Raw genomic sequence first — 15,279 nt, forward strand, 5'->3', positions numbered from 1 at the left:
GCAGAGAGGCAGGCAGAGAGAGAGAGGAAGGGAAGCAGGCTCCCTGCTGAGCAGAGAGCCCGATGCGGGGCTCGATCCCAGGATCCTGGGATCATGACCTGAGCCGAAGGCAGCGGCTTTAACCCACTGAGCCACCCAGGTGCCCTACTGTGTGGTTTTTATTGTACTATAAATGATATATTTTTTTTAAGATTTTATTTATTTATTTGACAGAGAGAGATCACAAGTAGACAGAGAGGCAGGCAGAGAGAGAGAGAGAGAGAGAGAGAGAGAGAGGGAAGCAGGCTCCCCGCCGAGCAGAGAGCCCGATGCGGGACTCGATCCCAGGACCCTGAGATCATGACCTGAGCCGAAGGCAGCGGCTCAACCCACTGAACCACCCAGGCGCCCAATGATATTTTTTTTTATAAATAATATTTTAAATTACATTTTCTATTTGTTGCTGCACTATAGAAATGCTGTTTGGTTTTCAGGTAGTCTGCACGGTGACTTAATTCAATTTTGTTTGTAAATTCTTTTCCATTTTCTGTTTTTAAATTCTTTTCCGTTTTCTGGCTATAAACAGTCACATCATGTATAATCCTTATATATTTTTAAATTCTTATCTTAATTCTCTGGCTAGGATCTTAGCATAGTGTTGAATAGTGTAGTCATAGCTGGTATCTTGTCGTACTCCTAATTTTAAGGGGAATGCTTTGAGCACTCCATTAAGTATGACTGTGGCTTTAAGCAAGAATTGACATCTGGCCATGGCCTGTTTTTGTAATAAAATTAGAGAACTCATTCATTTACATATTCTGTGAGGCTGCCTTCATGCTATAATGCTACATTTGACAAGTTGTGACAGAGGCTGTATCATCCTCAAATCATAAAATATTAACATCTGACCCTTTAAAGAAAAGGTTTGCTAGCCGCACTCTAGGGTTTTGATTGCTTACTAATAAATCAAGGAACTTTTCTTCTACTTCTGCATAGTGATTTTTTTTTTTTTAAAGATTTTTTATTTATTTATTTGACAGAGAGAGATCACAAGTAGGCAGAGAGGCAGGCAGAGAGAGAGGAGGAAGCAGGCTTCCTGCTGAGCAGAGAGCCCGATATGGGGCTCGATCCCAAGACCTGAGATCATGACCTGAGCCGAAGGCAGAGGCTTTAACCCACTGAGCCACTCAGGCGCCCCAGCATAGTGATTTTAAAAAAACCTCTTAAATAGGTGTTGAATATCATACTTTTGTACAACTATTATAAAGAAGTGTTAAAATCTAGCTCTATGGGATACTAAATGCAAAATAAATCTAAAATTCTTTCTAAAATGGAACAGATTGTTTCTCCTTTGTTTTCTGTGCAGTGAATAACATTATAAAATCAATAGTGAATAATTTTTACATTCCTGAAATAAATATCGTCTTATTCTTTATATCCTAGCAGATTAAATTTTCTAAAAAATTTTAAATGTTTACATTGTGCTCATAAATGATACTGGCTTGATGTATATAGTGTTAGCTGTGACCTGTGGTTAATACATAGGTTTTCATCTTTGTAGAGGTGGTTTTTTTTTTCCCCAGAAGATTTATTTATTTATTTTAAAGAGAAAGATTGAGATGAGGAGGAGAGGGAGAGAAAGACTCTCAAACAGACTCCACACAGACTGTGGAGCCTGAGGTGGGCCTCTATCCCAGGACCCTGAGGTCACAACCTGAGCCAAAACCGAGTCAGTCACTCAACCGACTGAAGCACCCAGCACACCATCTTTGTAGAGTTTTAAATGTTTCTTATTTCTATTAAAATATTTTGAGTCATGCATTATTTAGAAGTATTCTTTTGAACTTCCAAGTTCTTTTTTCCTTAAATGCTGTTTGAAATATAGTTGCTTTACATATTACTCTCTGATATTTATTGAGATTTGCTTCTAATTGGTAGTTTGAAGTATCAGTGAAGTTTGTCACTTAAAATATTATAGTTCTAAAATGTAACTTTTGAAGCAAGATTGGTGTTGAATTCATAGCTCCAGCCTTGAAAATTTGTGTTAGAGTATTAGAACGAGATGACCAAATTTGATTGAGGTTGTTTGAGATGTAAAGAGAACTTCCTTGAAAACCATTTATTCAGACTGTCCATGTCAATTATAATTTGAGCAAAAATAGCCTGTCCATTTTCATTTTTAGTTTGATGTTAGAGTTTTGCTAAGTAAAAAGAGATTATGACAGATTTTATTAATTGTGTTTTTATTAATAGATCAGATGAAAAGAAGAACATGAACTGGAAGCAGCTTCCCAAAAAGCCATGCAAAAATCTGCTTAGTACCCTAAAGAAGTTGTATCCTCAGCTATCTTCAGGTAAATGTGAAGAGAAAGGGATACTTTTAATGAAAGAATATAAGAAAATTCTTAAATTTAAACATAATTTTGCTCTCCTTAAAAGGAATCTCATTACAAAACAAAATTTCAGCACTAAGACATTAATATTGTGGTTGATGATTTTTTAAAGTATGTTCTTTGTGTCCTGTCTGCTTGAGCCTCCTTGTTAGTTCCTGCCAGTGGTCCCTATATATTAGTGAAGAGAGGAATTTCAGGAAGTCACGGGTTTTATTTTGACAATTTTCTTAATTGTTTAATCATTACTTGTCTAATATTATATATTAATGCCATCTTCTCTGGATATGTCAGTTCACCGAAAGACTCAAGAAGGTTCAGCAATTGAGATGACTCCAATCGAAGCAGATTTCTCCTGGCAAAAGAAAACAACACAACTTGAGATGGAAATTCAAGAGGCATTTTTGCATTTTATGGCATCTATTTTAAAAGGGTATAGAACATATCTCAGGCCAATCACAGAGGCTCCTTCAAATAAAGCCACAGCTGTTGATTCATTGTTTGACCGACAGGGTGAGTGGCATTGAAAATATAGTTAACTTTTCATTGAAATGAAAAATATTTTCTATTTGGTATTGCTCCCCCCAAAATATTCACTATGTAAGTTCTTAGAAATGTATATTAAAATACAGTGAAATTTTGGGTTGTGATCTAGCTCTATGAAGAATTCCATTATACTCTAATTTTTCCTGAGAAATCTGAAACTGGAGATCTTTAATTATGAAAAGTCAAAGATGTTGCTTGTATTTACTAGATAGCTAGTTATCTTAGTAGAACATACCTGGCAATTTGCTTTTAGATGGTTCCTCAGTTTTGCATAATTCTTTGATTTATATATTCTTGGCTTTATAATATTCCCTAACAGTTAGTTTTTGGAATAAGGCCACAAGTGTTTAGAAGTTTTGAAAAACATAGCTTTGTTTCAGGGGAAAACACTATACTCATCTTTCTGAGTGTTTGTTATTTTAGGGAATTATCAAGATTTTTGTTGTAATTCAGCCATTCTATGTGGTAGCAATCTTACAAAATACAGTAATATTCATATGAAAATTATTTTCTATTTCTGTACTTTTACCCACTAGTTACTTTAAAAAAGACTCCACTTTTCTCATAATCCTTTTGACTTTTATCATCTCAGCTTCAGGATAACCTATCTCTTGAATATTTAGTTATCACTTACCAAGTCTGACTAGTTATTAGATAGAGATTATAAAGAAGTGTTAAAATCTAGCTCTATGGGATACTAAATGCAAAATAAATCTAAAATTCTTTCTAAAATGGAACAGATACTCAAGAAAACAGATTTTACACAGTTAATAATTCATTGGGAAGTTCCCAAATTTAGAAAAAGGGAGCATGTTTCCCAAATGACTGTTTCAGAAGACTTCGTGGAAAAAGAGTGTAACTTTGAGGAAATGGGTAGAATTTAGATAAATGGAGCTTATCAGGAAAGGCTTTCTAAAAAAACAATATGCTTTAGGGGTGCCTGGGTGGCTCAGTTGGTTAAGTGTCTGCCTTCTGCTTAGGTCATGATCTGAGTGTCCTGGGATTGAGCCCTGTGTCTTGGGCTACCTACTCAGCAGGTAGTCTGCTTCTCTCTCTGCCCCTCCCTCCCGTGCTCATTCTCTCTCAAATAAGTAAATAAAATCTTTAAAAAACAAAAACAATATGTATTAAAAGCCAAATCTGAATGGAATTTCTCCTTTGCTATTTATTAAGTCTTTCTGAGGTTTTGTTTTCTCATGAATAAAATGAGGATGACACCTACTTCATGAATGGTTGTGAAGATTAGATGTTTATGAAGCAACTAGTAAAATTACAGTACTCACGGTAACAGCTGTTACCACTAGTGGTAATGACAGAATGGAAGAAAGCTCAACTACAGATGTGTAAGGCATGTGTATTAGTTTGTCATGGCTGCCGTAAAACAGTGCCATAGATTGGGTGGCTTAAAGAACAGAGATTTATTTTCTCGCAATTCTAGAAGCTAAAGTCCAAGGTCAACATGTTGGCAGGATTGGTTTCCTCTGAGGCCTCTCTCCTTGGTTTGTAAAGATGGCCATATTCTTCCTGTGTCTTCACGTGGTCTTCCTTCTGGGAAGGAATCTATACCCAGATTTCCACTTTTTTTTTTTTTTTTTTAGATTTATTTATTCATTACAGAAAGAAAGGGAGAATGTAGAGGGATGTGGGGAGGGGCAGAGGGAGGGAGAGAATCTCAAATAGACTCCGTGCTGAGTGCAGAGCCCATCGTGGGGCTCAGTCCCATAACCCTGAGATCATGTAAGAAAGTGAAGTAAGATGAAGTGAGAGATGAAGTAAGAGTTTGTTGCTTAACTGAGTCACTGAGGTTCCCCCAGATTTCACTTATAAGTACATTAATCATTGGGTTAGAGCCCATCCTAATTACTTCATTTTGCTTAATTACTTCTTTAAAGACCTTATCTGCAAATACAGTAAATTCTAAAATACCAAGAGTTAGGACTTCAGCATAAGAATTTTGGGGGGTGGGGCATCTCGGTGGCTCAGTGGGTTAAAGCCTCTGCCTCCAGCTCAGGTCATGATCCCGGGGTCTTGGGATCGAGCTCCGTGTCTGGCTCTCTGCTCGGTGGGGAGCCTGCTTCCCTTCCTCTCTCCCTCTCTCTGCCTGCCTCTCCACCTGCTTGTAATCTCTGTCTATCAAATAAATAAAATCTAAAAAAAAAAGAATTTGGGGGGGACAGTATTATGGGGTTCAGCCCATAACAGCATGTTATATACAGTTTGACCAAAGTGAAGAGTTTTAGTGGTGTTGTGAAATACAAGGCTGAAAATAAGATTAGGTGTCAGATAATGGGTAGTCTTAAGTGCCAGACTTAAAATACAGGTTTCCTAATAGGCAGTAGTGGGTCACTAATTCATACATATTCTTTCTCTCTCTCTCCCTTTCTCTCTCTGAGGGAGAGTGGCATTACTAATGGAATTTAGAAAGATACTGCATTAGTATCTCAGGCCTAAGATTTTTGTCGTTAACAGAATAGTATTTAGTGTAGTGAGGGCTACAGATAATTAGACAGTAACAGAAATACTAATTACATTTTACTAATTGTATTGTAAAGGAACATTGGCTATTCCTTTGAGAGTGCTAGGTCAGGGAAAGGTTCGCTGAAGAAGTACCAGATAAGCTTGGGCCTGAAAAATGCATAGGAATTACTTGTGGGTTTTGGATTAACTTTTTTTTTTTTTTTTTTAAAGATTTTATTTATTTATTTGTCAGAGAGAGAGAGGGAGAGAGAGCAAGCACAGGCAGACAGAATGGCAGGCAGAGGCAGAGGGAGAAGCAGGCTCCCTGATGAGCAAGGAGCCCGATGTGGGACTCGATTCCAGGATGCTAGGATCATGACCTGAGCCGAAGGCAGCTGCTTAACCAACTGAGCCACCCAGGCGTCCCGGATTAACTTTTTATCAGGGGGACTTTCGCAACATGTATGAAAATAGAATAGTGTACTCTCATATAGCATCTTCCAACTTCAGCAGCAGTAGCAATCAACATTTTGCCATTTTTGTTTCATCCTTCTTCCCTTTTTTTCCCAAATAGGACATCATTTCACCCATAAACTTTGAATTATCCTTTAGAATTTCCTAGATATGTATGGTATGTGCTTTTGGCTGATTGTGTCCCTCTGGCGCTGTATAATGTTCTTCCATCACGTGTATTTCCTGTAAACTTGTGGCTGGATTAAGAGACACATTGTCCAATAGAAATGTAATGGAAGCCATACATATAATTTAAAATTTTCTAGTAGCTATAATTAAAAAAAAAGGCAATAAGGGAAATTAATTTTCATAGTATATTTTTGTAAAAAATATCCCAAATGGTATTTCAAAATGTAATTACATTTTTGAAATTTTAATGAAAAAAATAAAAGGGACATCTTGGTGGCTCAGTTGGTTAAGCGTCTGCCTTTGGGTCAGGTCATGATCCCAGGGTCCTGGGATCAAGTCCTACATTGGGCTCCTTGCTCAGCAGAGAACCTGCTTCTCCCTCTGTCTGCTGCTCCCCCTGTTTATCCCCTTTCTCTCTCTTTCTAACGAATAAATAAAACCTTTAAAAAAATAGAATTTTAATGAAATATTTTACATTATTTTTCTATACTAAGGCTTTGAAATCAGCCTGTTTTATATTTACAGCACATCTCAGTTTGGAACAGTTACATTTCAGGTGCTCAGGTCACATGTGGGTGGTGGTTACTGAATTAAATGGTACAGTTCTAGAGCTTGATTAGATTCAGATTCAGTTTTCTTGGCAAGTAGTGCCAATATTCAAAACACATGGTGTTTACTACTTCCTGTTGCAACCCACATGCCTGTCTGGCTGTCCCGTTTTTAGTGCTCCTAGGATTGATCAGTGTGTTTTTAGTGTTGTCAGCCTCATTTCATGCATTATAGGTTCCCCAACAGCCTTTCTTTTCTTTTCTTTTTTTTTTAAAGATTTTATTTATTTTTTTGACAGAGACACAGCAAGAGAAGGAAAACAAGCAGGGGGAGTGGGAGAGGGAGAACAGGTTTCCCACCAAGCAGGGAACCTGATGTGGGGCTTGATCCCAGAACCCTGGGATCATGACCCGAGCCTGAGGCAGGCACTTAGCAACTGAGCCACCCACGTGTCCCCCCCATCAGTCTTTCATTAAATTATTTTTTTTAAGATTTTATTTATTTATCTATTTGATAGAGATCACAAGTAGGCAGAGAGGCAGGCAGAGAGAGAGAAGGAAGCAGGCTCCCCACTGAGCGGAGAGCCCAATGCGGGGCTCGATCCCAGGACCCTGAGATCATGACCTGAGCCAAAGGCAGAGGCTTTAACCCACTGAGCCACACAGGCGCCCAGATTTGCGTTTTTAAAAGATGAAGTAATAAAACATTTTTTTCTTCGCCTTCTTTGCAGAGATTGAATTGGAGGCATCCAGAGTACAGATCTATTACTTAGTTGGTTATCGCATTGGTCCAAGTGCTTATAGAAGTGACCTGGTTTAATTAACAGTAGTATGAGTAGAAGAGTGATTTTTTTTTTTTTTTTTTAAAGATTTTATTTATTTATTTGTCAGAGAGAGAGAGAGAGCAAGCACAGGCAGACAGAGTGGCAGGCAGAGGCAGAGGGAGAAGCAGGCTCCCCACAGAACAAGGAGCCCGATGTGGGACTCGATCCCAGGACGCTGGGATCATGACCTGAGCCGAAGGCAGCGGCTTAACCAACTGAGCCACCCAGGCGTCCCAAGAGTGATGTTTTTTAGGAGGTATATTGAATATGGGATATAAGATGGGGATGTCAAGAGCAACTTAGAAATTTTTGTCTTTGTCAACCAAGTAGATGGAAGGCCATGCCATTTATTGAGAAGGGAAATAGCAGAAAGGGGAAGGATCTGATTTTTTTTTTTTTAAGGAAAGTTTTTTAAAATGAGAGACTTGAGGGGCGCCTGGGTGGCTCAGTGGGTTAAGCCGCTGCCTTCGGCTCAGGTCATGATCTCAGGGTCCTGGGATCGAGTCCCGCATCGGGCTCTCTGCTCGGCAGGGAGCCTGCTTCCCTCTCTCTCTCTCTCTGCCTGCCTCTCTGTCTACTTGTGATCTCTCTCTGTCAAATAAATAAATAAAATCTTAAAAAAAAAAAAAAAAAATGAGAGACTTGAGATGGAAAATTGTCCTGAGAACACTGAAAGGGCTGGAATCCCAGGCTCATATGGTGGGCCTGGCCTTAGATAAGAGGGACACAGCTGTCGTAGAAAGAAGGAAGGAGTAACTGATAGCTGCGGAAAGCCATAGATTTTTTGTAGTGAGATAATGGTGGCAATTCTGTTAATGATTTTCATTTTCTCTGCAGTATAAGGTGTAATCATTAGAGATGGAGAGAACATGATAGGAGAGAATTAAAAAATTGGAAATAGGGGCGCCTGGATGGCTCAGTGGGTTAAAACCTCTGCCTTCCGCTCTGGTCATGATCCCAGGGTTCTGATCGAGCCCCGCATCGGGCTCTCTGCTCAGCAGGGAGCCTGCTTCCCCCTCTCTCACTCTGCCTGCCTCTGCCTACTTGTGATCTCTTTCTGTCAAATAAATAAATAAAATCTTTAAAAAAATTGGAAATAGTTGTGAAAACATGGGTAAAGGGAAATTACGTTGATTCCAGAAATTTAATAGGGTTGCTAGTCAGGAATGAAGTATAAGTGGTTCTGGCCAGCCTAGTTGTGGAATTGGTTTTTTTCCTCTTTCAAGTTGTACTCAGCCACACTGGTGTAGATCCAGAAAAAGCAGGCAATACAGTCTTCCAGGGCGAAGGTTTACTGGGTGAGTTTGACAAAAAAGACAAAAGAACATAAGAATTGAGAGTGTAGACAAGAAAATAATTGAAATGATGGACTTGGACTTGGAATTAATATTGGATAAGGAGAGAAGTGAAGACAGGAGGGTTAGGTAGAAAGTAAAAGGTTATGAATGATTGTAGATTTCAAAGAGCCCCTCACCTCATGCCTGGTAGAAGTACTTAAGTAAGCAAATTGTACAAAGGTAATGGGCAGAAAGTAATATATATGTAAATTAGATTCAGGAGGCGGAATTGTTTTGAATGACAACAAGAAAGGTCCAGGGAGTGTGTGACTGTGTACAAGTTGGTGACTGAGGTGGGCTAGACCATAGGTCATTGAAATTCAAGGCCTTAAGAACTCGTTAAAGTATTGGGTGGTTTATGCTTATGGATGTTGAAGAATGATAATGGTAGGAGTTGGAGAGGAGAAGTTGGAATTATGTGCCCTAGGCTTCAGTGAATGAAGGAGAGTATCCCTGAAGTCAGTAGATGACTACAGTTAGAAGGGGAAAGGGTGGAATAGCCAAGTCACACGAACTGTCAGGGGCAGAGCAGAGATTTTTACAAGCCAGTATAGGAATTGTCTGGTGGCATTGCAGAATAAGGACATTAGCCTTTCTTATTTAAGACTAGGCAGACTATAAAAGAGAAATTTCTGCTTGAGAACTTATAGGAGGTTCAGATTTCAGTGAAAAGGTTAGTGGTATAAGTTAACTTTTTTATGGTTGAATCAGGCAGAAAGAGTGATGGTTACTAGAATATGGTTACTGAAAGCTTCTATAAATGTTCTCTCCCCCATCTCTAATGATGAGCACTTCTATAAATGTGGATATATGTAAAGAGAATATAATATAATATGTACAGGTTTAAGATACTATTTTGTCTAACATCTAGTTCCACTTTAAAATTTGAATTTAATTATAATTTTTTTCAGGATTTTTAAAAAGTCGAGATCGTACCTATACAAAGTTCTATACTCATTTATCTAAAACACAGATATTTATTCGTTTCATTGAAGAATGTAGTTTTGTAAGTGATAAAGATACTGGATTGGCATTTTTTGATGACTGCATAGAAAAGGTAAGTTTGTCCTGTATATAAGTGTTAAAGAAAAAAAACATTAACAGTATGGCTGCCTGTATAATCATCATTATTATTAATACAGATGATCTGAGGGAGACAGTGTAGGTTTGTGCATGTGTACAAGTGTCCAGTTCTAAGCTTAATATAAGAATACTTTTCCTTTATGATACCTAGTTTCCACTATACATAGCTAATTTTTCTTGAATCTCACTTTAGTTTGCAACTGTTAAATACTAAGAACATTTCACTGAAAATCCTAAATCTTACCTTTTTTATTTACCTAAGTAAGATAAGATTTTGTAGTTCATTAAGAAAGTTTAGTTTTATGGGTAATGGAGTCTTGTGTTTTGGTTTTTGTTTTCTCTTCATTCAGTTACACATTTTAAACATTATACATTTTGCAAGGTAGTCAACATGTGCCGTTTTTAATTTTTGCTAAGTGGATCTTGGGGCTGATTTGTTTATGTGAGCCATAGTATGTAAAATTTGAGATTATATCTAAAAAAGGTAGAATATTATGACATAATGTTTGTAGTGTCCTTAGAGGACTTGAATGATTTTCTCCCATTATACTAATGTGATGTAGACTTCTGGGGATAAGATTAAAACTATTCAGTGTTTTGATTACTTAAAACTGATAGTCTGACATCATCCAGTTAAAGGAAAGCTTAGATGATATCAATATGTAACACAAGGTTTTAGTAACAATGAAATTTTTTATTTGAGAAGCCAGACTCCCCTTGTGATTGGCCATTTTTTGCTTGTGAAGAGGATTTATGAAAAACCTATTTAAAATAAATTGTTTCTATCCTAATAGCCATAAGAAAAATATTATATGGTAACCTGACAGTGTAGGGTCCCCCAAATATATGTGAAGTGTTTCCTATCTGCTCAGTATTAAAAATAAGAATTTAAGATCATCTCTAATAAATTCACATTAGACATTTTCACCAAGAGTTTTTTTCTTCTTTTCTAGCTGTTTCCTGATAAAGGCACAGAGAAAACTGACAAGGTATTTTTTCTTATATTTTAAAATTTCAAAACTAGATACTCCTTGTATGCAGATTTAATTGGAGAAAATAATTATTTTCAGGTTGATTTTGATTCAGCCGAAGATACCAGATTGATAGAGCTAGATGATTCCCAGAAGAGTGAGCACACGGTATTCATCATGCCGCTGGAGCCGCCCCCTGATGACGGGAAGGATCTGTCCCTGAAGTACAGGTAGCAGGGATTTTTTTAGATTGCTGTTTGGCTTCAGCTTTAGTAATCCAATTTGATCTTTTGTGATTATTAGTAGATATGTATATTAGTCATTTGTGAAAGTCATTTTCAAAATTAATTCAGTGAACTAATGAAGATGAATGTTATATGAAGATGTTACCAGGTATTGTAATTTAAAAATTGGACAGCCTTTTTGGAAGGGGAGCCAAATCACTGTTCACCTAAACATTGAATCATATTTTAATCTTTAAAAACTTCATTTCTGGAGAAGAATAAGCTTACTTCTGTGAGCTTTCTTCTACGTGTGGGAGTTTTGTTGTCAGTGTAAAGACTGAAATTCCTATTTATTAGTAAGATACCAGAGAAAACTTAAGAGTAGAGGGCCAGGAATCATTATTTATTAAAATAGGTGATGGGGATTAAGGAGGGTGTTTGTCCGTGATGAGCACTGGGTGATGTATGGAGTTGTTGAATCACTGTATTACACACCTGAAATTAATAGAACACTGTATGTTAACTACATTGGGATTTGAAACAAAATAAAAATAATAAACTTAGAGAATAAGATTTGGATGGGAACCTTTTACGAAATTAAAATATACTTGATTTTTATTTGTTGTTATGGTAATACAGAGTTTAATGTCTGTTAACCACTGTATGTATATCTTTCCTACAAATTTGCATTTACTATATTAAAACAAGTATGAGTTTGTATTGTACATATTCTTTGTAACCTGTGTCTGCCTTTAGTGGTCTGGACATTCTTCCATGCTAACAAATATTTTTGTGCCATATCATTTTGAATGACCATATTGCATGCATTTATTGTGGTTTGTTTAATCTCTTGTGGGTTTTTTTTTTCCTTGGTTCTTTGCTATCTATATCCTTGTGTATATACATAGTTTTTTCCTTAGGCTGCATTCCTAAAAGAATATCTGAGGCAAAGGAAGTATAAAATAACTGGCTTCCAAAAATACGGAATTAATATATTATCTTACCTAGACTGGATAAGAATGAAGACTATATACTGGAGTTTAGTGGCTTAATTGTTATTTTGATCACATGTTAATTATAGAATTTTTTTTTACTTTGGTTTAATTACTATACATTGGCATCCATGTATAAGGTAAATCAAATAGGGAAAGACCATATCTCCCAGAAGAAAATTGGCCAAAGGCAGTGAGTAGGCAATCTCCAAGAAGAAACTCCAATAATTAATAATATGAAAATATATTCAGTATTTCTAGTATTCAAAGAAATGCAAACCAAAATGGTGAGTAGAAGCATTTTTAATCTATTGGATTAAAAACAGGTTATGCTACTATATAGACTGTATATAATTGAAATATTAAAATATTGAAATTGAAATAATTTGATAGTGACTGTAATAATTTTGATTCTCTTGATAAACATTGACTATAGCAAACTCTGTTATTGGGCATTATCCTAAGACATTAAGCAAAAGTTTCATAAAGGTATAAGTAACATAGATCTTTTAATTGCAAAAATTGAGAACCTAAAATGTCTGATAATAAAGAATGGTGAAATTATGGTATAGCCCTAAAATAAAAATTTTATGGATTCGTTTCCCCTTGAATACCACTGCATGGTATGTTATGAAGTTAAACTGTTATGAAGAAAAAATTACAGAGTATACTAAGTGTTAATTTTTAATATGATTATTATTCAACACATGGTTTCTGTTCAAAGTTACTAATTCCTCTGTCAAGTAAGATAATCAAGATTTTCTGTTTTGCAGGGATTGGTTGAAAGTAAATTACAGGGTGGGGAGGAAGCCAAAGTTTCCATGTAGGTAGTCTGTGTATCTTATAACCACATCACCTTATAGTTTTGAAAAATATTATTTTTCTATATCTGGATTTTGGGAAATAGTATTGGGTACTATTTAAGATGTAGAAATACCTAAATTCTGGAATAATATGAAAAGTTAATGTATTTTAAATCAGCAGCTCTATTTTTGCTTTTTATTTTAGTTACAAATACTTTCCAAGACTGGACCTTAAACTTTTTGACAGACCACAGGAGTTGAAACTTTGTTTTAGTAGACACCCTACTGGGACTAGCATTACAAACAGTCCAGCACTCATGGCTAAGAGAACTAAACAGGTCAGATATTCTTTATCTAATACATGTTAATTTAAAATGTAAAATATGTGTATGTGATATGCAGCCCATAGTTTAGAATTATCACCCATGGCAACCATTTGAAGACCCTCTATGGTTGTTAAGTAAACGAGATGTCTCGCAACCCTTTTATAATATTGAGGCTGAAGTTTTTGAATGCGTATGTTTATGCTTTAAGAGAATCCTGGGGAACCAAATACACTTTTTAAAAAACAACTTTATTGAGGTACATTCCTATACCATACAATTCACCCATGTCAAGTCTACTCAGTGGCTTTTATTCACAGGGTTGTGCAACCACCACCACGGTCTATTTTAGACCATTTTCATTACCCCAGAAAGTCTGCACCTCTGGCTTGTTAACCCCCCCATCCATTCCCCACAGCCCTAGGCAGCCACTTAATCTATTTTCTATCTCTATGGTTTCGCCTGTTCTGGGCATTTCATAATAAATATTCCATAAACGGAAGGCAAGAGGCCTTTTGTGACTGGTTCCTTCCACACAGCATGATATTTTTAAGTTTCTCCGTGTTTCACTGTGTGCCAGTACTTCATTTATTTTTATTGCTGAATAATCCTCCGTTGTATGGATATATACCACATTGTATTTATTCATTCATGTACACGTGAGTGGTTCCTATCTTTTGGCTGTTGTGCGTAGTGCTGCTGTGAACATTTGTGTACAAGTGTTTGCGTGGCTGTGTGTTTTTGTTTCTCTTAGGTAAATGCCTAGAATAGAATTGTTGGTCATATGGTATCTGTATGTTTTAACCTGTGGAGGAACTGTCAAGACTGCTTTCCAGAATAGCTCTACCATTTTAAATTCCTGCCAGCAGTGTATGAGGGTTCCAGTTACACCATGTCCTTGTCCATTCTTGTGATTATCTGTCTTTCTGATGATAGCCATTCTTGTGTGTGTGAAGTGGTATCTCATTGTGATTTCTCTCGCAGTTATTTATCTCGCCAAATATTACATTTAAAGGAAGTTAAAGGGAGTTACTTTAGGACAAGTTAGACATCTTACAGACATACTATATCTGATTTAGGTATAAAGAGTTAATCTGTGGTTAGGTGTGAGTTAAAAGGAAACATCTTTTGTACATATATTGTTGACATATTTGTGGTCTACAAAACATGGAAAATTTCAGAATGAAGTTTTTAATTCAGGTGTTACCAGCTTGTGTACAGTCCCCCAAATGCTAGAGGTAACCTGAAGTGTCCCTTAATTTCAGATAGTACATGTTTCTCTCAATGTCGGAAGGGAAATTAGCATATATGTATTTTGCTATTACCGGCTTAATAAAAGCCAGTTTTTACAATGGGAGAATTTGGTTACTAAATCTTTAAAGCTCCTATTCACCAGGATTTTTGTCCCCCAGGCTAGCTGGAAAAGAAAAGAACGTTCCCACCTTAGAAAAACAAGTGACTATATTTTCAGATATATCTTCCGAGTGTAATGGAAATAGAGCTCATAAGAAAAATGAAGGGCTAGGACATTTTTATTTAGAACACATCCCAGCAGAGGGATCTTTAGTGCAAGGCACACAGTGGTAGTCTGACGTACCTGGAAGGTTCTGTGGTTTCTAAGAGTATATATAGTTTCTGTTTTTTTGTTTTTTTTTTTAAGGAGTTAATTTGTTTGTCTGAGAGGGAGAGGGAGAGAGCATGAGCATGTGCACAAGCACGGGAGGGGAGAGAGAGCGACTCTCAAGCAGCTCCTTGCTGAGCATGGAGCCCGACATGGGGCTGGATTTCACAACCCTGACTTCATGACCTGAGCCAGGTGCTCAACTGATTGAGCCACCTGCGTGCCCCATGGGGTATATAGTTTGATTAAAGCTCTGCAGGTGGTTTTGATACCTCCTTTCCACCTAAATGAGAATGAGAATCAGAGGTAGAAAATACAATTACCGGTCTGTGGGGTAAGAAAGTCTGTGATCTTGATCACACTGTTGCCTGCAGTGGCATATATCTTTTTAAGGAATCAGTCAGTGAAAGAATTAAAGATTGGTGAAGGATAGAGTGGAAATCTTGGCAGGAAATAGCCTATGGGATCTTAAACATTTTCGGCAGGGAGAAAGGTGGAAAGACTATCACTTTTCAAGAATGCCATCAATGGACTGACAA

General features: G+C 36.9%; 1 protein-coding gene across 4 annotated transcripts in view; it reads left to right on the forward strand.

Annotated features, from left to right (window-relative positions):
• LOC111156566 (DENN domain containing 4C) overlaps nucleotides 1-15,279 on the forward strand; it is a 153,106-nt gene that overhangs the window by 83,297 nt on the left and 54,530 nt on the right. For all 4 annotated transcript variants that reach the window (XM_022517541.1, XM_022517544.1, XM_022517543.1 and 1 more), the window contains exons 11-16: nucleotides 2,233-2,333; nucleotides 2,664-2,882; nucleotides 9,635-9,780; nucleotides 10,760-10,795; nucleotides 10,877-11,007; nucleotides 13,002-13,134. In XM_022517541.1, coding sequence (XP_022373249.1) covers nucleotides 2,233-2,333; nucleotides 2,664-2,882; nucleotides 9,635-9,780; nucleotides 10,760-10,795; nucleotides 10,877-11,007; nucleotides 13,002-13,134 — 766 coding nt within the window. The remainder of the gene's footprint in view (nucleotides 1-2,232; nucleotides 2,334-2,663; nucleotides 2,883-9,634; nucleotides 9,781-10,759; nucleotides 10,796-10,876; nucleotides 11,008-13,001; nucleotides 13,135-15,279) is intronic.

Source organism: Enhydra lutris, unplaced genomic scaffold (genome assembly GCF_002288905.1).
Source record: "Enhydra lutris kenyoni isolate GAN:26980312 unplaced genomic scaffold, ASM228890v2 scaffoldscaffold47, whole genome shotgun sequence".
Lineage (NCBI taxonomy): Eukaryota > Metazoa > Chordata > Mammalia > Carnivora > Mustelidae > Enhydra > Enhydra lutris.